Source organism: Vombatus ursinus, unplaced genomic scaffold (genome assembly GCF_900497805.2).
Source record: "Vombatus ursinus unplaced genomic scaffold, bare-nosed wombat genome assembly UNPS02004405.1, whole genome shotgun sequence".
NCBI lineage: Eukaryota > Metazoa > Chordata > Mammalia > Diprotodontia > Vombatidae > Vombatus > Vombatus ursinus.
Window position 1 is genome coordinate 926,498 of NW_020944183.1, and position 23,867 is coordinate 950,364.

Sequence of the window (23,867 nt, forward strand, 5' to 3'; positions counted from 1 at the left end):
AGGCTAATTTCAGCTCAATGTAAGGGCAACTTGCTAACCATCCCCAAAAGGAAGTCCAAAATTAGAATGGGCTTTCTTAGAAGGTAGTGAGTTGCCCATCATTGGCGGTTTTAAATGGAAGCTAGATGACCACTTGATAAGGAATACTGTTCAGGTATAGGTTGGAGTAGATGCCCTCTGAGGTTCCTTCCAGCTCAAAGAATCTGGAACTAGGGGCAGCTAGGTGGCGCAGTGGATAGAGCACCAGCCCTGAATTCAGGAGGACCTGAGTTCATCCGGCCTCAGACACGTAACACTTACTAGCTATGTGACCCTGGGTAAGTCACTTAACCCCATTGCCTAGCCAAAAAAAAAATGGTTAGCAATGTGAGCTGATAAATATTTAAGGGCAGCTAGATGGCACAGTGGATAGAGTACCAGCCCTGGATTCAGGAGGACCTGAGTTCAAATCCGGCCTCAGACACATAACACTTACTAGCTGTGTGACCATGGGCAAGTCACTTAACCCCATTGCCTAGCCAAATTAAAAAAAAGAAGAAGAAGAAGAAGAAGAAAGGAGGTCAGTCAGGAGGTGAGAAACCAGTTTAGAGCCAAACCTTTCTTAACACAGCAACCCATTGGAGAGGGTAACACATCACTGGAGAAGACAGAACCCATCGTGGGAGGGCCCTCACCTGAGATGTCTCTTCTGGGGATGCTTTTGTCCCCATTGCCTTAAGGAAGAAGGGGAGACCAGCCTCCTTCCTCTAAGTTCCTGGCCCCTCTCTGGTTGTCCACATACTGTTCTCCATAAAACAGCTGCTATTCAAATGGACCCTGCCTGTCAGGGCTACCACTTAGGGACTCCCTATTTGTATATTTTTGACCCCAAACTCTTGCCGTATCTTTGTCCAATCCTCAAGTGGCATTGCATGGCTTTTTGAGAGTTTGTCCTTTTCACTAAAGATGTGGCAACCTGAGAGGTCTTGGAACGGCCGTAAACTTGGCCAGTGTTTGTGGAAACTAATCTGGGTGTTCTGAGGTTTGAACAGACTTAGGAGATACAGGAATGCAGAGTTCTTCACTGTCAGCCAAGACTCCAGGGGGTGTTACTATAAAATACTGACCCAGGAGTCAGGAGACCTGACTTCAAGACCCAACTCCACTCACCCGGCTATGGGACATCTCTGACCCTCAGTTTGCTCGACTATATAAAATGAGGGAATTGGCGCAGATGGTCTTCTGGCTCTCATGGCCCATGGCCTATTTGGTGATCAGTCATTATGTGGCTGACCTTTATTGTTTGTCCTTTGTTCTCAAAGAGGACTGATGATATCATGATGATGATATCATGAGAGTGCTAACTTGAGTGTGAATTCGATTTAAGTGAGGCAGAGCTGCACAAAGTCATCAGCCTCACCCCTTTTTCCAGAGTCATCCAGCTGACCCTTGTAAGAAATCAGGCTTCCAGATCTAGTTCCAAATCTAGTTCCAGATTCTTATTTTTTTTTTTTTTTTGGTGAGGCAATTGGAGTTAAGTGACTTGCCCAGGGTCACACAGCTAGTAAGTGTTATGTGTCTGAGGCCAGATTTGAACTCAGGTCCTCCTGAATCCAGGGCTGGTGCTCTATCCACTGTATCCCCTCCCAAGATGGATCTTTTTTTTTTAAGGCAATTGGGCTCAAGTGACTTGCCCAGGGTCACACAGCTAATAAGTGTCAACTGTTTGGTCTGAGGCCGGATTTAAACTCAGGTCCTCTTGACTCCAGGGCCTGTGCTCTATCCACTGCGCCACCTAGCTGCCCCCTAGTTCCAGATTCTTTGAGCTGGAAGGAACCTCAGAGGACATCTACTGCAACCTATACCTGAACAGTATTCCTTATCAAGTGGTCATCTAGCCTGGGGTAAGTTTCCTTTTCTGGTGGTCAGAGGAGGTGGGGCAGCTAGCTAAGCAGTATAGTTGCTGTTCAAATCTCAAAATGATTTGGGCTGGAGGGTGGAGGGGAAAGTGCTGCCTGGTGGGACCTGAAGGTGCTGCTTCCAGGGAAAGAGAGGTCAGTGGGAAAGTTGGAGATCTAGATTTGGGCTCGAGCTCTGCCAGTTACTTGTTGTGTGACCCTGACCAAGTCACTTTCCTTTTCTGGGCCTCAGTTTTCTCATCTGTAAAATGGAGGTGATAATACTTGTATTCCCTACTTCAGTCATATCAAACTCAGATAGAAAGGAGGCCCACTAACCCATACATAAAGATCCCTGAGGGTGGCAGATTGACTTAGTTTTCAAATATAATGTTATCTATCTATGTTTTACTGTATTTTTATTTTGTTACCTCGTTCCTGATTACATTTTAATCTGGTTCAGTCCTCAATGTCCCCTCTGATCCACCTCCCAGGGCAGATGGGAAGAAAACGTTTATTGAACTATTAGGAAAGTGGGAAGTATTACTAGCATTATATAAGCTAGGTAGTATTTTGGGGGGCTCAGAGTGCTTCCCTGTCCTTCCTCTGAAAACCCTGACCCCTCCCTGGCCTTAGGGCGGTAGCTTGTCCTAGCATGAACAGCTCTTGATTTGGAAAAGGATTTAACTGAGCCCCGAAAAGAAAGTATAGGCTCACAGATCTAGAGGTAAAGCTGGAGGCCAGCAAGTTCAACCCCCTCATTGTACACAGAAGGAAACTGAGGCCAAGGGAAGGGAGGGGACTTGCCCAGGGTTCACAGCTAGTAAGAGCTTGAGGCATGATTTGAACCCAGGCATTCCTGACTTAAAGGCTAGCTCTCTCTCTGTGTGATACCTCATGATAACCTTGTGCTCATTGCCTTCCCTTCCCACCCCACGCCTCTCCAAATCCTCAACCTTTTCAAGGGCTTTGTCCAAACCCCTGCTCCAAGCTCTCTGGCCACTCCAGTGCCCAATCAGTTCTTGATCCCCACAGGATACTTAAAACTAGGAGATACCTTGGACAGTATCTCCTAGGCCAGTTCTTCTGGCATTCTACCCCACTGAGTCATTGCCATGTTGACAGAGGACATCAGACTAAGACTGAGACCCAGTTGGCAGACAGAGGTGGGGATCGAGGACAGGTCCTGTGGGTACAGGGCCTGGCTTTTGATACAGCTACAGAAGCCTGTTGGCCACACCAGCAGCCAGGTGGCATGGGGAGAAGGCCCACTTATTATATCAGTAACACAAAGCATCACTTAGTGTAATTGTTATGAGCCATGGAAGGGAGAAACGACTGTTGGCACATAGAGAAATTGATCTCTGTGGGACTTTGGGCTTCTGAATACAGGCCCTTTCCCTAGTACAGATACTTATAGTAGACAGAGATCTTATAGTTATGCTAGCTTCACAGCCAGTCACTGGCTTTGGGGGCAGCCTGTTTTTGGAGACAGACACGACCCAATCTGGTTCAAACCCTGCCACACCACTTAATATTTATATTTGTGTGACCTTTGGCAGGGCATTTACCCTCAGTTTCTTCCTTTGTGAAATGGGGGCAGGGAGATTAGATCAGTGGTTCTCAATTATTAAGGACCCCAAAGAGCTTTTGTTTATGTGGGTTATATGTATTCATATTTACCATGTTAGGAATGCGAATTGATACTTTTTAAAATATGTATTTATTCATTCATTAAAATAGCAGCAATAAATTCATCATATATTAACATAAATAACATTTTTATGATAATTATATTTTTTATGATAATTATATTTTCAAAAACAATTTAGTGAGAAGTGTAGCATTGTTGTACATATTTTTTAAATCTCTTTAATGTCTGACTTAACAGAAGACAAGGAGATGCTTCTGCCTACAGTCTGTGGTGCTACACTGTTTTGGTTGAAGTGTATGAAGAAAATCTGACCTCACATAGATATGTAGTTGGAAAAGAGAAGAGAATTTAATAATATCTCAATATCATTGTGAAATCAATTTTGACCTCATCTGCCCCCTGAAAGGGTTTAGGGGACCCCCCAGAGATCTGCAGAACACACTTTGAGACCTGTTAGACTCGATGTCCTCAGAGGTCCCTTCCAAGTGACCTTGGGCAGGTTACTTCCCTCTCTGGGCCTCAGTTTCCTCCTCTGTAGAGTGAGGGATTTGTACTGGTTGGCCTCCAAGGTCCCTGCTAGCTGGAGATCAAAGATCTGTCACACTTGGAAAGGAGTTTAGAGTTCTAGATCTTATCCTACGATCCATGAACTTGGGATATGTGTGTGTATACACACATACACACACACACACACACACACACACACACATATATATACACATATATTTGATAATAATTTGTTTCCTTCGTAATACTATTTATTTTCTTTTATGCGTTTAAATACATTATTCTAAAGGGGGTCCACAGGCTTCCTTAGACTACCTGAGGGGTCCAGGATACAAAAACAGGTTTACAATTAGTTCCACCCGCTCATTTTCCATAAAAGAGAGAACTCGAGGGTGAAATAAGTTCATCAAGGCCACCCAGAGAATGACACATTCATTCTGAGGATCCATTTGCTCTGTCCAGCCTTGTCTCCACCTATCTGTGTGAGGAAAGTGGTCCCTCAGCTGACACGGTGGCCCTGGGATTGCCTCCAGAAATAGCAAACCCTTTCCTCCTACCCTTCAGCAAGTTAGGTCAGAACATTCTCCCACTGAAAGCTGCAATCTTATCACTCTGATAGTAAGTGCCTGTCATTCTGCTTTGCTGTTGTTCTTATTGAGTCATTTTTCAGTTGTGTCTGACTCTCCATGACCCCATTTGGGGTTTTCTTGGTAGAGATACTGGAGTGGTTTGCCATTTCCTTCTCCAGCTCATTTTACAGAGGAGAAAACTGAAGTAAACAGGGTTAAATGACTTGCTCAGGGTCACGCAGCTAGTAACTGTCTGAGGCCGAATTTGAACTCGGGTCCTCCTGCCTCCAGGGCAAGTGTTCTACCCACTGTGCCACCTAGCTGCCCATTATTCTCCTAGTTATGTGCACATGGTCCTGCACAGCATTTCTTCAGCTGCTCTTCCTTTATGGAGAGGACAAATTGTCTTTCCTCTCCTAGATTAGGAAAAGAGTTAAAGTTATTTCCAAAGGGACTAAGACAGGATAATTAGGTTCTCCATTCTGTTCATCTGCAAATGCTTACCTGTGTCATGAAGGAGACTCTGGGTTCTTGAAGGCTGTGCAAATGGACCAGACAGCTATGGGCCCACCAGGGGTGGATGGTCTGGGGCCCACCAGGGGATAGACAGTTTGGAAGTTATGGGGGGTAGATGTCTTGGGGCCCACCAGGAGGTAGTTTGGGGCCCACCAGGGATAGATGATTTGGGGGCCACAGTTTGGAAGTTATGAGGGGGTAGATGGTTTGGGGACCAGCAGGGGTTGATAGTTTGGGGCTTACCAGGGGTAGACAGTTTGGGGCCCACCAGGGGATAGATGGTTTGGGGGCCACAGTTTGGAAGTTATGAGGAGTAGATGGTTTGGGGTCCACCAGAGGTAGATGGTTTGGGGCTCACCAGGGGTAGACAGTTTGGTGGCCACAATTTGGAAGTTATGGGGGGTAGATGGCTTGGGGCCCACTGGGGGTAGAGTGAGGCCATTGCACCCCCCAAAACCATGGGTAGGGTGATTTGGCCTGTCCAGTAACATTTGGCTTTAGATTTAGCATCATGATAATGATGGTGATGGATGATGATGGTGATGGTGATGGTGATGGTGATAGTGATGGTGCTGGTGATGGTGATGGTGATGGATGGTGATGATGACAACATATTGGCTAATATTTGACAGGGGGAGGGGGACTTGCCCAGAGTCACTTGGCACATTAGTGAAATAACTGGAATTTGTGCTGAGGCCCCAAGCTTTTCTACTGCAGAGGCTCCAAAATGTGTCTCTGCTGTGACATCCCAGAGGCCCCTTTGACATTGGTGAGCCCAGGCTCTGAGACCCAGGCAGAGAAAGTGGCTTAGGGCTGAGAGACCCTGCTGCTGTCTGCTCCCCACCCTGAGCCCTCCCAGGCTACAGCCCTATGTCCCCACCAGGAAATCAACCCTGACTTGCCTCTGAACATTCTCTTCATTGGCCTGGGTTTGTCTCTTGCTAAAGCGAGTAGGGAGGCAGAGCAGTAGACAAAAAAAGGCCCAAACTTGAAATCTGAGGAGCTGGACCCAAATCATGGCTCTGATATATCTTAGCTTAGACTAGAGTCTAGTCAAATCACTTAACCTTTCTGTCCTTCTCTAAAATAAAGACTTAAAACTTGCTCTTTCTCTGTACTACAGCTGGTGAGAGGAAAGTCCTTGGCAAACCTTAACGTGCCAGAGAACCAGTGAATCTGAGAGTTTGCTTCTGGGGGTCCCTGTACCTAGGATTGCCTTCCTCCCTTCTCCACCTCTCCAGCCCCACTCTAATGCCAAATGGCACCCACAAGAAGCTGCTTCTCACTAAAGGCCTCCAGGTTACATTTGCTCTATCCATTTGAGCCTTTGTCTGAGAACCCCATGAGGACAGAAAGTGGATATTCTTTAACCTTTGAGTCTCCCCCCAAAACTTGCTGAGCACCATGTAGGGCTTGCTAGGTCTAGGTGGCAGGGATCGGGGGGAAGGTGCCTTGTTTAGCCAAGGTGAGGCCTTGGTCTTCAGAGAGCTCACCGTTTACTAGAGAAATAAAACACATAGCGTTCTGTGATGTCCAAGGTGAAATGCCATCACTGATGTGGACAAGATATGTGGAAGGAAGTGACATTGGAGGTGAACTTTGCAAGAGTAATGAGTTGGCCCGAACCAAAGAACAGCCATTCTTCATGGCTCAACGTCAGCCCTGCAGAAGGCCTTCAGTGGAGGCCAATGGTGGCGTCATTTGTGGCTTGGCCCTGTGCTGGGAGGGAGGACTAACAGACTGGATGGCTGCAGAGCCCTCTGCCTATCCGGAAGGGTCCTGACAGGCTGGAGCACTGGGCTAAGTGCTGAGAAGATGCAGTTCAGTAGGGATCAGCATCGGGGCTCAAGAAATCAATGTCACAAATGCAAGATGGTGAGACATGGCTAGATGGTGGTTTGTCTGAAAATGATCTGGGGCTTTAGTGGGCCTATGAACCAGCAGTGTTACATGGTAGACAAAAGAGCTCATTAAACATTGGACTGCATTAGGAAAGGCCCCAGAAGAAGGTGAGAAGTACTCCTAAACTCTGCATATCTAACAACTTACGTTTGGTTGTGGGCAGCCCAGTTTAATAAAGGCTCTCATACTGGCAGGAGGCCAGAGGGTGAAGTTGGATCCACGTCCTGAAAAGGCTGGTTAAAAGAGCTGTCAATGTTTAGTTTGGACCAAAGATTCAGCGGGCATGCAGGTCGGACTAGACAGCCAGCAGAGGTCCCTTCTAACTCAATTTTGGTGATTCTTCAAACAGTAGAAAGTGAATGGTGGGCAGTGAGGGAGAGAAGGAAACAGCTTTTAAAAAAAAATTTAGTTGTGAATATAGAAATATGTTTAACTTGATTGTACATTTAGGACCCCTGTCAGATTGCTTGATGTACTGGGGAGGGAGCAGGGAGAGAGGGAGAAAAATTTGGAACTCAAAATCTTATAAAAACAAATGTTGAAAACTGTCTTTACATGAAAGAAAGAGAAAGAAAGAAAGAAAGAAAGAAAGGAAGAAAGAAAGAAAGAAGAAATTTAGTTGTGAAAGGGAAGAGAGATATGGGCCAGGAGCTGGGTTAAAGCTTTGTGGAGCCTTTTTGGGGGCGGGGGAACCTGAGGCTTTTTTAAATTTGGGGAGACCTGAAATTACTTGTAGGCAGATGGAAAGGTGCTGACATGGAGGAAGAGATTGAATGTACAAGGGACAGGAAATAGTTGCTAGAGCAAGGCCTAAGAGGAAGGAGGAGAGGAAGGGGGTAATGTGGATGAAGGGATTAGCCCAGGTCAGGAACAGATATACATCTTCTTCAACTGGAGGGAAAGAGGAGACAGAAGGAGAGGTCTGCTAAGAAGGTGTGAGGAACGGAGGATCATGGGAGGGCAAAGCATCTCAGCCACTTTCAATTGCCTCAGGGAAGTGGGGGTGGGCTCATCTCTTGTATGCATGAAGTTATATGTCATTAATGTGAAGTGATGTGAGTGAAATTAACATGTTCCAAAAAAACACGTTTGAATGAATGAATGAATGGGCCACTCAATCTAAGCCAACTGGCCAAGGCCTTGCAGGAGGGTGCAAGGCCTAGCCTAGCTCTACCTAGCTCTCAGCCTTTCCCCCCTCCCTGTATTACTCCTGGCAGACCAGTGAGAGCAGAGTTCACTTCGTGGTCCTGAGGCCTCGAGACAGCCTGATCATGGAGATGGAGACAGACTTGGGCAGCTCGAGGCCCAGCAGAAGTGGGGGCAGGACCAGTGAAAGCGATAGCAGCAGTGGCACCAGCAACCACATCAGCCTCAGCCATGGGAACAGTCCTCCCCCAATTTCAGTTCCTCAGTGGAAACCTGAGCTGGGGCACTACCCACGGCCCCTAGCTTTCTACAAGGTAAGTCCCGGCCTGTACTTCTATCACCCCTGAAACAGCCCAGAATAGAACATCAAACACCGTAGGGGTTTTAATCTTGGCTCTACAAGATCATTCTCTAGTCTGGGCCTCAGTTTCCTCCTCTGTAAAATGGTAGAGTTGGACTCCAGTTCTCTTCTAGATCTATATCCCATGATCCCATAATCCTCCAATACTGCCAGTCAGCTGGAGGGTAGGGTGGGGAAACTGGCCACACTCGGAAGGCCCCCTGGGTCCTGGGTTGGAGGCCTTTGCCTAGAGACCCAGTTTATCCTTCAAGCCTATTACATTGTAAGCCTGAGTCAGCCAGAAGGAAGTGGTTCCCCAAGTTTCCTCTGTTCTTTTGAGGATCCCCCTGCTGGCTTCCTGAGCCAGGAGAAGACTCTCACCATAAGGAAAGATGTGAAAGAGTCCCTGGGCATCACGATTGGGGGCGGCCGGGAAGGCAAACACAGTGTGCCCATCTATGTGACCAGCGTGCAGCCTGTGGGCTGTCTTTGCCGGGATAGCCGCATTCAGAGAGGTAATGGGGAGAAAGGAGGGGGGCGGGGCAGGGGAGGGCACACAACACTGCCCTTCAGTTCCAAGGTCCATTTCTCTGGCCCTCAGGCCAACCAGCCTTTTCCCCTCTGGTAGCTCATCCTATCTGAGGCCTCTGCTAGAAAGGCAGAGAGGCCAGAGCTTTTCAATCAAGAAGCCAGGGCATGAATCCTAGGTCCAGCATTCCCTAGCTATGTGACCTTGAGTGAGTGAATTGCCCTCTCTGATCTCAGCTTCCTACATCAGTCAAGTGAGGGGGCTCAACCCGAGAAGCTAAAGTTGACTCTTTGCAAATTCCACCCATTTCTGCTAGCTTGGCCTTCTGGGGACAAACAGAGCCTTTCAACCACTGGAGAAGAGCATGGGAATGCCACCCGTGCCTCATCCCTCCCCCTCAGCCTGGAACCTTCTCTTCTTCAGCTAAAATATCCCCACTTCCTTCAAGTATATGTGTGAGAGAGGGAGTGGTACTGGGAGAAGCTAAGACCTATACATAAGCAAGTGCGACGCCTGGTAGGGTGGGATAGGGACAAAGAAGAAGCTAGCAACCCAAAGATTCTGTGGCCATTAGGACACTTACCAATCACCTTAGTACAGTTATCCCTTCTGCATCACGGGGGTTAGGGGCACATTGCCCCTGCAATCTGGAAAATCCACATCGAATATTTTGGCCCTCCCTCGTAACCAGAAAAGAAGTCTGAATTATTGTGGTATTAAAAAAAATAAAATATATTGATATTATACAGTGCTATACATACATTTTTGGCATTTCTCAGTTTCCAAACTTTTTCTGTGTCATCTACTGGCCTTTGCATGTCGTCTGGGGCTTCCACAAAACTCCCCCAAAATTCTCCTTTAATTTATGCCGACCTGTAATGTAGCAAAAACGCAATGGGGAAAAGTGGCAATGTGGAGGGAATAACTGTACTCTGGACAGCTCTCTAAGACCCCAAGTTCTCAGCATCTGGGCTATAGTTGTCAAGAGCATGGATTGGGAGTCAGGGGAGGTTCTGGGTTTGAATCTTAGCTCTGTACCTTACTCTGTTATATGTCAGAACAGCCACTCCACTTTATGGGGCTCCTATAAAATGAGTTTGGACTAAAGGATATTGAAGCTGTGTTCACTTCTATGCCCTACAGACTAAAATTTTCTTGGTACAGGGGCACACTTGACTTTCCAATGGAGCGAGTGCCCCAGTCACCTCCATCCACAATGGCTTCCCCTGTTCCAGTCTTTCTCACCTCCCACTCCTCCACTCTACAGGTAACATTCTCCTAAGCATCAATGGCATAGACTTGACTTCGCTCTCCTACCAAGAGGCAGTGGCAGTCCTCAAGTCCCAGGCAGCCTTGACCATCATCGTCCTGAAAGCCCTGGACATCCTGATGCCACCTGTGAGCCTGGAGCCTTGGGCAGGTGGCCAAGACTCACCCGCGGAGTACGGTCCTAGCTGGTCTCCCCTCTGGCTGTCGTGGCTGGGGCTCCCCAGGTGAGAATGGGGCAGAACCTCTGCCATTCTGGCTTTGCTTTCCCTTGATCAGCACCTTGCCCCCAGGGGGCCAGTCTCTGGGCTGGGAGTTGCACTTGTCTTTGAATACTTGAGTCATTCATCCTAGTGAGCAGGGAAGGATAGAGGGATGTTCCCCCTAGGGCTTCAGTAGACTGAGCCACGAGGTTGAGCTCCAAATCTCTACTCCCTTCCTATATACCTGACATGGTGCCGTACATCTCTGGGCCTTGGTTTCACCACTGCCATTACAAGACGGTCATCCTCGAGCTTCCCAGGGGTGCTGCAGCAATGAAACCATACATATTCTTCTCTTTATTCTTCTCCTCCCACCCCATGAATCTAGAAAGTAAGGCCTAGGATTTCAGAACTAGAAGAGACCTCAGAGAACTCTGATTAAAACTCCCATTTTATAGATAGGAAGACTGAGGCCCAGAAAGAGAAAAAAGCTTAAAATAGTTTTTAAATTATATTAATTTTTTTTTCATTTGACAAAAATCTATTTTCTCTTCCTTCCACGTCCCTTCCAGAAAAAAAAGAAAACCTTTGTAACAGATATGTATGGTTAAGCAAAACAAATTTCCACATTGCCCATGACCAAAAATTCTGCTTCCTAAGTCTGTCACCTCTCAGTCAGGAGATGGGTGGCAGATTTCATCCTGAGTCCTCTGGAATCATGTTTGGTCCTTGTGTTCATCCTAATTCCTAAGTCTTTCAAAGGTTTTGTCTTTATAATACTGTTGTTATTGCAAAATCTCCTTGGTTCTGTTCACTTTACTCTGCATCAGTTCATACAAATCTTCCCAGGTTTCTCCAAAACTCTCTCTTATCATTTCTTACAGCACAAGAGTAGTCCATCACCTTCATATACTGTGATTTGTTCAGCCGTTCCCCCATTGATGGGTACCCCCTCAGTTTCCAATTCTTTACCTGTTACTACAAAAAGAGCTGCAATGAATATTTTTGTACATAGGGATTCCTTTTTATTCTTTCTGCCTTAGTGGCCTTGTTGCTGGGTCAAAGGGTAGGTACAAGTTTAGTAACTTTGGAGGTATAGTAAAGGACTTCTGGATCATCAAATGTTGGCTCTAGAAGAAACCTGACAGACCAGCCCATCCAGCCTTCTCATTTTACAAAGGAGGAAACTGAGGCCCAGAAAAATGAATTGACTTCAATAGGGTCACATGGGGACTTAGCCTAGGGGTTGTGAGTCATGAGATTTAGGCTGCCCCCAGTGATTATTCCTGTGTGGAACATGTGTTGAGGAGGCCAGTGGCTTCTGGCCAAGAGTGATGGGTCCCATTTCTCTGGGGCCATAAGGCTGACTTTCCCTACAATAGCCCTTCAGGGTTAATCATAGTATTGTTCACCTCATTTATGATGAGAAGACCAAGGGTGACAAAGGTAAAGAATGTGACCAGCATAACACGCCTAGTCAGTGTCAGAGCCAGAATAGGAACTTCTGGTCTTACTCCAAACCAATATACTGAGTAGCTTGGCCCCATGCTTTCCTCCTACCCATAGCCAGGGAATGACCCCAGTTTCCCCAGCCATAAAATAGGCTAAGAAATCCTACTTTCTTCTAGAGCGACTTGATGTTTGGGAAATGCACCACTCCTGTCTGAAGCATTTTCCTTCCCAGAAATCCCTGTCAGCACCATTCCAAGTGGAAGGCATTCCCTACCCACCCCTCTCCCCAATCTGTCAGTAGCCCCAGGAGCTCAGTGCCAATGGTTCAGAGGGTGTGGAAGTTATACTTCTCCCAGAAAGTGCCATGGCTAAGTTCCCTGGAGCTGGGCCTAACATTAAGGTACAGGCTGTACATGAGCTTACCTATTGGAAGATAAGGGAGGAGTCTGAGGCACCTCAGAGAAAGCAGCCAGGTCAGTCTCCTCATTTTACAAAGGAGGAAACTAAGGTGCAAGAACTTGGGTCGAGTCCTGGTTTTCTAACTAACTTGATGTGTGACCTTGGGCAGTAATAGTCATAATAATAATAATAATAATAAAAATAGAGGTAACACGGCCTAGTGGAGAAGATAACAAGCCTGAGAGCCAGGAAGCCCTGGGTTCAAGCCACACCTCTGACCCATATGGACTGTGTGACCCTGGGCAGCTCACTTCAACCTTTCCAAGACCATAACTTTCAGAGCAGATGCCAATCTGCATGGTAGAGGGAGCTTCCTCACTGATATTGTCTCTCCCACTGTAATCCCAAAGCCAGACAAAAACAATAATAACAATAACTGACTTTATATAGCACTTGAAGGTTTGAAACTCCTATTAGGTAGGTACCAGGGACATTATCATCCCCATTTTGCAGATAAAAAAACTAAGGTTCAGGGAGGCTTGTGATTTGCCCAGGGCCACACAGCCAGTGTGTGTGTGTGTGTGTGTGTGTGTGTGTGTGTGTGTGTGTGTGTGTGTGTGTGTGTGAGAGAGAGAGACAGACAGACAGACAGACAGACAGACAGATAGAGAGAGAAACAGAGAGAGAGAGAGGAGAGAGTGGAGAGGAGAGAGGGAGAGAGAGAGAGAGAAGGAGAGGGAAAGGGAGAAGCGGGGGGTGAGATTTGAACCCAAGTTTTCCTGACTCCACATGGAAACCTTCTACTACTCCACACAGCTTTACTAGCCTCAGGGGGACACATTTACTCAACTGTCAAACATTAAGGTTTGACAAGACAGTCTCTTAATGTCACTTCCAGGCCCAAAGACCTTCATTTGAAGCTGTTTGCACTCCAGGCCTTTGGTGAACGCTTGTCAGCAGCTGGACAGTACCTAAGCCTGTGCTGCTGGCCAGGGCCAGGGGACCTCAGCCAGTAAGGACTAACGATGCCATCTCTCTCTTGTGCTCTCTCCCTCTTCAGTGCCCTCCATTTGTGCCAAGATGTTGTGTTGCATAAGAACACTGATGAGAGCTGGGGTTTCAGCATCGTAGGGGGCTTCGAGGTGTCCAAAGGCAACCAGCCTTTCTTTATCAAGACCATCGTTCCTGGCACTCCAGCCTTCCGGGATCGAAGACTAAAGTAAGTATGTGGGGCCCCTCCCTAGGAACTTTTAACAACTTCTCTGTCTCCCCTCCTCCCCATTCATGCTACTGCCACTGGAGGGCAGGGCCTCATCACCTGCAGCCTAGTCTATTCCAAGGGCTTCCTTGTTGGTTGCCCTGTCTCATTTCTGACCCTGTTACTCCCCTACTCAAGAATTTCCAGTGACTCCATCTTGTCTCTAGGATCAAATACAAAACTTCTCTGTTTGGTATGTAAAGCCCTTCACAGCAGGGCTCCAAACTACTTTTCTTTTGTACTTGAAAAAAAAAAACGTATTTTTATTCTGAACTGAAACACCAAAAAAGAGCATTTTCGTACATGTAGCAGAACACAAAAAGAGGATTCTCTATGAAACTGTGCATCTCTCTTTCATACCACTTGCTTTAAAAAAAAGTAGATAATAAATTCCACATTACTTTTAAAACTGCCTTGCTTGTCTCTGTGTCCTCCCTCTGAACTTCCCTCAGTTCTCTTCTCCCTTTGGGGGGAGCACCACTACTGCTACCACATACACACACACACACACACACACACACACACACACAATTTAAAAAATGAAGAGGAAAAATAACTTGTAATAAGGATAGCCAAATGAAAGTAGTTGGTGGCCCTGCCCCCAAATGGCTACCCCTTGCTGTACCCTGAGTCCATTGATTCTGTGGCAGGAGGTGGGCAGGAGGCTTCTTCATGAGACCTCTGGAGACATCATTGACCATCTTACTGCTCAGAGTTCTTAAGCCTTTAAAGTTCTTTTCTTTTAAGGTGTTGTTGTCCTTGTATGGATTGTTCTCCCTGTTCTGTATCAGTGAAATGATGAAAGAGACAATTTCACATTATACAATCATATGCTGTTCCATTCACATTCCACAACCATTCCCCAATTGATGGGTAGCACCTTCTAGTTTAGCTCTTTGCTTTGCTTTTTTCCCTTTAAGTCCCCTCTTTGGGATCTGGAAGTTGGTTTTGCTTGTGACTTTTCCCTCCTCAGTATTATCCTCCCTCTTGGCCATTCCCATATCCCTGTTTTCCTGAACTAAATTTGGTGTATTTCCACACCAAACTGTGTTTGTTCAACCTTCTTTTGTCCATTTCAGATGAGAGTGAGGTTCATCTGAAGCCACTCTCCAACCCCCTTCTTCCATGTTCATATAATCTTCTTCTCAATCAACTGAATTATGAGGAACTGGTTCCATTCCCTTCTTTTTTTCTCATTCTTCTGGTCAGATTCTCAGGACAGGATTAATCTATACCATTAGGACTTGTTTTTTTTTTCCCATTTAAGAAAGGTTCTGAAGGGATTTTTGTTTCGTTTCCCTCGTTGGAATGTTAGCACTGCATCATCATGCTGCCCCCTTCTGATTGCTCAAATAGGTTTACTTTTCTAGGTTTTTCTTTTTACTCTTATGTTTGCATTTCAAAAGTTCCTACTCAGTTCTTGTCTTTTCATCAGAAATGCTTGGAGGTCCTTTATTTCATTGAAAGTCAATTTTCCCTCCGTAGGACTATATTCAGCTTCACATGGAAAGTTATTCTTGGATATATAAACTTAACAGTCTTAAGAGAGTTGCCCAGAGGAGGTATTAGAATTCAGGCACTCTGACTTTTTCCATTATGTTGACTGTGCTGACTGAGGCACCCAAAAGAAACCTTAAAATATACTCAGACCAAAATATCAAACATAACTTTAGCTTTCCTCTCTCTGCCTCTCCTGAGTTCCTTTGGCTTTCTTTGTTAGCAGTCCTTGCTTGACTCTTTGGCTGTCATATACCCTGGGAGGGCAAAACATTAGTCCTGCCTCCCTCCCCTTCCTGAGTTCCTCCTTGAGTCTGTCCTGGCCAGAGACTCAGAGGTTCTTTCCCTCCCAGACTGATTCTTTTTTGAAGGCAAATTAAGCCGTCTTTTGCCTCAGTTCTTACCTGGCCTTTAGTCACCGAATGGGTGTTGCCTCAGACAAACTGAGACCTGGGAAAGACCTTAGTTTTAAAAGGCCAAGGTCTCCCACTGCATCCGGGCTCATCACTAGTTGTCCTGACCTATGTCTTGCCACTGGACTCTGATGACTCTGGAGGAGAGGGTGAGGCTGGTGACTTTGCACAGCCCTGCCTCACTTAAATCCAATTCACTTGCAATTCAAGCCATCAAAACAAAGAACGAACAACAAAAACAACAATCCTCCTTGAGTTTTTGAAGGATAGGCCTAGCTCTTCAGTCAAGAGTAAAAGCAGTGTGGTATCATGGGAATAGTCCTGGTCCCGGGACTCAGAAAGCCTGGATTCAAGTTCTGACTCTGACATATCATTCCTGAGTGTCAATGGCCATCTCCTCTCTAAAATGTGGACACTAACACCCATACTTCCTACATCACAGGACCACTGGAAGGAAAATACTTTACAAAGTTTCAAATTCTATAGACATGTGAGTTACTGGTACCATGTTGCTCGGATATTTGGGAGAGTGAATAGTCTGGGATCTGGGTTGCTGGAGGAGCAGTAGGAGCTAGAGAAGGGTCCCCAGGGAGGCCATGAGAGCTGTCTTCACATACATGAAACCTCCCATGTGAAAGAGTCAACTAATTGTGTGGATCTCAAGAACTATCAATGGACAGTAGTTGTAAGGGTAGGGAAGGCCATTAGAGTTAGAGTTTGATGTACAGAATAACTTCCTAGCAAGTGGTAGTGTTGGAAAACGGGAAAGTCTGAATTTTAAGATAGGGACTTCCTCAGTTGTTATAGTTCTTCCACCAAAGACCAAACAACTACCTTTCAGAAATTATGAAGGGGACGCCTGCGTGCGCAGCTGGTTATTACTAGATGGCCTTCACCAATCTGAACCTCAGTTTCCTAATGTGTAAAATGAGGAGGTCAGATTTAATATCTTCTGAAGTCCCTTCAAGCTCAAGATTTAGGATCCTATGTGTGTGGCCTTGGGTAAGTCACTTCCCCTCAATGGGCCTCAGTTTCCTCCTCTGAAAAATGAGGTTTGTCCTCAATGGCCCATCGTGCTCTGGAATCCCTTTGAACTCTTCAGATTATCAAAAGATTGTATTTTTGTTGTTTGGCTTTTTTTCCTTGCCTATCTTGTGGGCCTCTGTAGAACCACCCCAAAGGTAACAGCCCTTTCAGTCTTGGAGGGGTCTTAGAGATCCTCTAACTTAATTATTTCACTCTGGAGATGGGAGAGAGTCAACTGCGTTCATTCATTAAGCAAGTGCTGATGTGATTACCTCTGTGCATTGGCCGATGCTAGGCACTATGGGACCATTCCCCAGGCTCTGCCCTCAAAGCACTGTTTATCTACTAAGGGGAGGCAACATGTACCCAGGTCAGTATGAAACAAGATGTGTGGCAGTGGAGCTGGGAAATAGAGATTCAGACAAAGAGCTTTAAGAAAATTGAAGGCAGGAGAGAAGATTTTGCTTAACTTGGGAAATCAAGGAAGTCTTCATGGAGGAGGAGGCAGCTGAATTGAGCCTTAATGGATGTAGATTTAAGGCATGAACGTGTGCCAGTCATGCGAAGGGGGAAGGGAGGTGACATGTATAAATACACGGGGGCATGGCAAGCTTGAGATCAGCTAGTCCAGTTTGTCCTGAATGTCGAGGGCATAATGGGACAAATATGAGCTATGTCCCAAATGGTTGCACCCAGATTAGAGAGCCTTCAATGCTAGGCTGAGGCATTTTGAGTTGATCCTAGAGGCATTAGGGGAGCTACAGAAGGTGTTTGAGCAGGGGAGAGGCATGGTCAGAAGTGTATGTCTAGGAGACTTTTGGCAACTTTGGGGAAGATGGGGTTAGTGAGGGAAGAAACTAAAGGTGGGAAAACCAGTTACGTTCTAAAAACATTCACAGTATCTCCAATTACACTTCCACTAACCAGGATTACTGACTGCTCACTCTCCCAAAACCCACTACTTCAGCAGGGGCTCTTAATCTTTCTTATCTCATGGCCCCCTTTGGCGGGCTGGGGAGGCCCCTTCTCAGAATCATCCATAATTTAAAGACAAGCTCAATTTCCATTAGTGATTATTGAAAACCAAAATTTTCCCATTGCAGTTCATGGACCTCCGAAATCTTTCCATGGTCCCCTTGGGGATCTGTGGACCCCATCTTCAGAACCCCTGCCCTAGAGCAAAGTGCCACCAATAACTCTTGTGTCTATAAGAATGCAAAATTTATAAAGCAATTTCCTCCCAGTGGTTCTGGGAGGTAGGAAGTTCAGATATTAGCATCCAGAGGCAGCTGGTGGTGCAGTGGTCTTGGAGGCAGGATGTCCTGAGTTCAAATCCAGCCTCAGGCATTCACTAGCTTTGTGACCCTGGGCAAATCACTTAACCACTGTCTGCCTCAGTTTCCTCATCTGTAAAAATGAGGATCATAATGGCATCTGCTTCACAGGGTTGTTGTGAGGTTCAAATGAGATCTGTTACAAGCACTTAGCACAGTGCTTGGCATATAGTAGGTGCTATAAAAATGCTTATTCCCTTCCCTTTCTTTTCCCATGTTACAGATGAGATGCAGGGTCCAACCGAGCCAAAACTTGAACTCAGGCTTCCTAAATCCCAGGTTCAGGCTCTTTCCATGACACCACACTGCTTCTCTCAGGCAGCTGGTCCCCTCCCTCTTCTCCTCTCATCTCTTCTCCCCTCCCTTCTCTTCCTCTCTCCTCCCCTTCTTTCCTCCCTTTTGGGATGGTTGTTCCTTTTACCACTCCTCCTCCCCCACCAAGGGTCATGAAGACTGGCAGCTGAGAGGAAGATTATGCAGGATTCTTTCAGCCCCCTCATTTTTACACATAAAGAAACCGAGACAAAGTGCCACATCCAGAAGGCAAATCCTGCCTCAGCAACTTATTAGCTGAGTGACCCTGGACAAGTTGCTTTATAAAGACAGGAGGCTGGACTCGGTGGTCCCTTTCAGCTCTAGAGATACGAGCCTATAGTCCCAGAAGGGACCTAAGAAATGCCTTGAGTTCAAACCCCGGTACCACACTGTCACAGGACAGGATCATAGGTTTATCAATTTAAAGCTGGAAAAGGCTTTTGTCATCACTAGTTCAACCCTATCATTTCACAGATGAGGAAACTGAGACCCAGAGAGAGGACATGACTTACCCAGGGTCCCATAGCTAGTAAGGCTCTGAACCAGGATTCAGTCTCAGCACCTCTGATGCTAAATCCAACATACACTACACCTGGATTGTCCAGAAGGCAAACTGAGGTCCAACTCTACTGGCACCTTCAACCAGTGGCCTAGGGGAGGGGAGAATCAGAATTATTTATTTTTATTTTTATTTTTATTTTTTTTTTTGAGAATCAGAATTATTGTAGGACTGAATTGAATATGTGAGAAAGTAATTCGAAAGAGAAAAGTGCGATGTTATAGGATCCCGGGATGTCAGAGTGGGAATCGAGACCCTTAGGAATTATCTGTTCAACCTCCTTGCTTTACAGTTGGAGAAACAGAGGCCCTTTCTAGTTCTGATCTTCTAGGATTCTGGGGTCTGAATACTTGTATGTAAATGAGATGTAAATTGTTCTACCCAACAACCGTCGCCCTGGAAGCAGCTGGTTTATCCCTCAGGCCTTTGTCAGTGGCCCTCACTCTCCCAAGAGCTGTTGGCAGTGGCAAGTGACTTGATCATTGTGCACATGTATCTCTCTCCTCCCACAGGTGTGGTGACGAGATTGTGGCTGTCAACGGGACACCAGCTGCTGGCATGAGCAATGCCCAGCTGATCCCCATGCTAAAGGAACTACGGAACCGAGTAGCTCTGACTGTGGTGTCCTGGCCAGGAAGCCTGGTTTAGAGGCTCCATCCAAGTCCCAGCTCCATCACTCAGGACCAGCTGAGGAACATGGACATCAGAGAGGCCCCCATTCCCTCAGGTAGCACTCCCACTCGATCACGTGGACCCCACTGTTTGTGACCTCGCAAGAACTCTAAACAGGACAGTGCCAGTGCCAGTGCCAGTGCTCCACCCTACTCCATCAGGGCCCCAAGCCCAGAGAGAGAGGACCAGTCAAAGCCCTCCTCACCACTTTCTCAGAAGACCAAGCCTGACGTCCATCAGTCACCTTGAGCCAATTTCTTTCGGTTCTCAGAGACTTTTGGGTGCTTATTTGTTCTTTTCCACCTCCCATCCCCGAGCACCTCCCTCACAGCAGCACCCACAACTGATCAACTTTGGGGAGAGGGTTCCATTCCCTCAGGTCAAGACTGGGCCAGCTTGTCCTCTGAATGTGACTTGATTTGAGGCTTGGAGAAAAGCTCTTTTTGACAAAGTTGAAGGGAAGGCTGCCCACAAGAGGGTCAGGGTGCAGACAGAAACCCCTTCTTCCTTCCCTCCCTCCCTCATTCCCTCCCACCTGCCCTCCTCCTTTCCTTCCCTCACTCCTGCTCCCCCACTCCCCTTCTTTCTCTCCATCCCTTCTTCTCTTCCTCCTTTCCCACCTCCATACCTTCCTGCTATTCCCTTATCCTTCCCTCAACCCTATCCACCCTCCTTTCCTACTCCATTGCCTCCTTCCTTCCCTTCCCCCATCCCACCTTCCCTCATCCCCCTACTCCCTCACTCACTTCGTCCCTCCCGCAGGGCTTCTGTCGCTCCCTGCCAGGTTCCCAACCCCCCTTCCTCTTTCTTGCCTTCCGTCCCTCCCTCTTTCCTTCCTTCCCTCCCTCTTTCCTGCCTTCCTTCCCTCCCTCTGTCATTCCCTGCCCACCTCTTTCTCTCCCTCCTCTCCTTCTTCTCACCTTGCCTCTAACCTACTTTCCTTCCTTCCCTCCCTCCCTCATTGCTGTTCCCCAATACCCCCACACCTGGATTGTCTTATTCCCTCACCCCCTCATCCCTAGCCACTACTCTCCTGACGTCTCGCCCCTGCCTTTTGAGGACCCAGAGTAATAGCTACTCTACTCTCCCTGGGCCCATGTGGCCGCCCCTCCTGCGAGCCTTTCAACTTCCAGAGCCCTGGGTCACACACTGTCTCCTGCACAGGAATTTCTCCACTCTCTCCAGGCAGCTCCTGGGGCTGGACTCTACCACCAAGTTGCAATTTTGAGCTCTGAAGGGGCCAGTGTGGAGTGAATATTCTCAACCTGGTGCAGACTTGGTGAGGGGCACCCTCTATCACCTCCTGGGACTACAATCCAGTTCTAGCCCAGATCCGTAACCTTGAGCCCTGGTCAAAGCCCTGAGCATGGGGGGGGGGGCCCTACACAGGGCTTGTTAAACAGCTACCCACAATCTCGTGTGTGTCTTGGGGCGTGCAGGGGTAACACCCTCTAGAAATTGGACACTGGCGTACACCACGTTGCCAAGGTACTGAGCATTTTCTTATTCTATCTGCTCAGTCAGAGCTGACCCCTTCAAGGTGCCAAGATCCAGCCTTCTTGGTAGGTCAGCTGGGTGAAGACTGTCCACTATCTTGAAATCTACCTGGGGTGGCCAGGGGCTGGGCAACCAACCTAAGAGCCCAGGACAGCAAGACATCAGTAAAGAGTAATTATTTAGGACCACTCCCACTCCTTTCCAAGTTGGACATTAGGAAGAAACTACCATATCCAGACAACCAGGGGTCAGGGGTGACAGCAGAGAGGGGATCTGAGAGAGCAGTGAGGACTAAGGGCCCAGTTTAATTAATACATTACAAAGCATCGGCTGCATGTGCTGCAACTCCCACCAAAAACACTTGCTCTTCAGAGGAACTTGGCCAGCCGAGGTCTGGCCTCCCTGGGGCTCCCTGGCCCCCAAGGAGCAGACTAGTGAGTGGAAGGGCCAGGTCCCCAAGGAAGAGAGGGAGAGCAGCCCTCTGCCCCCCACCACCGCCCTTCACTATTGCAGCACGGAAATGTTAGCCCGATCCCATACCGAGAAGCCACAGACCAAGTCACCTAGGAGGGCCACTGGCTGGGCCTTCCCCCTAGGCCAAGAGAAGATGGGCCAACAAAGCAGAAGCCCCCTCCTCCATAGTCCAGGCCAGCCAGCCCTGAGGCCCCAGATCATCAGTTTAATTTGCTTGCATTTGCATTTGCTGCCCAGACCTCCCAATGATACACTAGGACCGTGTCTTGGCTACTCTAATAAATGATTATGAAATGAGGAAACAAGGCCCAAGTGGTTTTTGTGCGCCATCTACTGGAAAGACTGAGTCAGCCCATGTGGGATGGGAATGCACCTTCCCCAGGACCTAGTAGGAATTGGGTATAACATCATAGACCTTAGAAGCTGTTAGAGAACTTAAGAGATCTTGAGCCAAACCAACAGTAACCCTCAACTTTACAGAGGGGAAAACCGAGGCCCAGGGAGGGGGAATGACTTTGCCCAAGGTCATACATAGGACCCTGGATGTGGATGGAGCCAGAAGAGACCTTGGAGGCCATCTGGTCCAATGCCCTCATTTAACACAGGAAACTTAGGCACAGGGTGGTTAAACCCAGGGTCATAGCAAAGGAAGGGTTTGAAGCCATTGCTCTTTCCCTGTACAATGCTTCCATCTCTAGGACCCCTTCCAGCTATGGTTTTCTGAAGCTCAGTGGGCTCTATGTGTGGCTGGCCATTTTAGGCCATAGCAAGAGTTAGGCTGAGCTACAGAGGTTGGACCGCGAAGGCCATGGTGCTTTGGGCTCCCCTCCAGGGTCCTCTGAATGACCTATTGATTGGAGAAGAAGGACAGCTTTGTAACCATAGCCGGGGTAGAGGTGGCTTAATCTCCTTTCTCTCTCCTTACTATTTCCATCTAGGGGATCAGCTGGGAGTAGGTCAGCACCTTCCTAGCATCACAAATTTAGAGTGGAAAGAGATCTCAGCCACCTAGAAGCACCTAGGTGGATAGAATAGTAGGCTTGGAAATAGGAAGACCTGAGTTCAAATCCAGCTTCAGACTTACTAGCTACTTGACCCTGGGCAAGTCACTTAACCCTGTTTGCCTCAGTTTCCTCAACTGTAAAATAGGGATCATAATAGCAGCTACCTTGCCAGGGTTAGTGTGAGGCCAAATGAGATGATAATTGGAAAGTGCTTAGCACAGTGTCTGGCACATAGTAGGTACTGTATAAATGTAAAATGAGTAACTGTCATTATTGTTGTTATTATTATTATTATTATTAATAGAGACAGTGAATAGAGCACTGGGCCTGGAAGACCTGATTTGAAATCCAGCCTCAGGCATTTGTTATCTATGTGACCCCAAGCAAATCACTCAACCTCTGTCTGCCTCAGTTTGCTCATCTGTAAAATAGAGATAATAGTAGCATCGACCTCCCAGGGTGCTTGTGAGAATCAAATGACATAATAGTTTCAAAGTGCTTAGCACAGTGTCTGGCTCCTAGTAGGTCCTATAGAAATGCTAGTAGTTCTTATCTGGTGGAACAGTGGATAGAGCACTGGGCCTGAAGTCAGGAAGACCTGAGTTCAAATCCAGCTTCAGAGTAACCATGTGACCCTGGGAAAAATCACTTAACCTCTTTCTGACTTAGTTCCCTCATCTCTAAAATGGGGATAATAATAGCATCTACCTCCCAGGGCTGTTGTAAGGATCAAATGCCATAATAATTGTAAGGTGCTTAGCATAGCAGGTGCTATATAAATATTTGTTGTTGTTGTTACTGTTATCATTATTATTATTATTATTATTATTATTTTATTCTCTGGTGGGACAGTGGATGGAGCACTGGAGCCTGGAGTCAGGAAGACCTGAGTTCAAATGCAGCCTCAGACACTCACTGACTGTGTGACCCTGGACAAGTCACTTAACCTCATCTGCCTCAGTTTCCTCACCAATAAAATGGGGATAATAACAGCACCTACCTCCCAGGACTGTAGTGAGGATCAAATGAGAATTTGTGAAGCTCTTAGCACATAGTTTCACCAGCTTTAGAACTGAGGCAATCATTCCTATTTCTCTAGCCCCTGAAGAATTCCCAAGCCCCTTCCTTCCTCAGGCCACCACAGCAGCACAGGTGGTGACCCCATTTTACAACTTTGGAAACTGAGGCCCAGAGGGGGCAAGTGGCTTGCTCAGGATTTCCACGGGCCAAACAACCTGAGTTTGCTTCCAATTCTAAAATCCCCTGATCCTGCAATGCATCTCAGCCCCTTTCTATTCCAGAAACATTTCCAGTGGCGAAAGTGGCCGATCTTAGGCCTGGTCTGAAATTGGGAGTACGGTCTGGTGCCAAAGCATTCAACACATGGCCCCCAGCACTCCCGAGTATACCTGAACCACATATAAATGTCATTGGGCAAAATTTAACAAAATAAATAAA

The 23,867-nt window shown here is 47.0% G+C and overlaps 1 protein-coding gene across 1 annotated transcript in view; it reads left to right on the forward strand.

The window, feature by feature from the left end:
- LOC114023182 (ligand of Numb protein X 2-like) overlaps positions 1 to 20,007 on the forward strand; it is a 31,906-nt gene extending 11,899 nt beyond the window's left edge. Inside the window, exons 14-18 of the mRNA XM_027835728.1 lie at positions 8,243 to 8,485; positions 8,852 to 9,026; positions 10,308 to 10,533; positions 13,421 to 13,579; positions 19,275 to 20,007. Of these exons, the coding sequence (XP_027691529.1) occupies positions 8,243 to 8,485; positions 8,852 to 9,026; positions 10,308 to 10,533; positions 13,421 to 13,579; positions 19,275 to 19,410 (939 nt within the window). The 3' untranslated portion in view covers positions 19,411 to 20,007. The remainder of the gene's footprint in view (positions 1 to 8,242; positions 8,486 to 8,851; positions 9,027 to 10,307; positions 10,534 to 13,420; positions 13,580 to 19,274) is intronic.
- Positions 20,008 to 23,867: the final 3,860 nt, after the last annotated feature.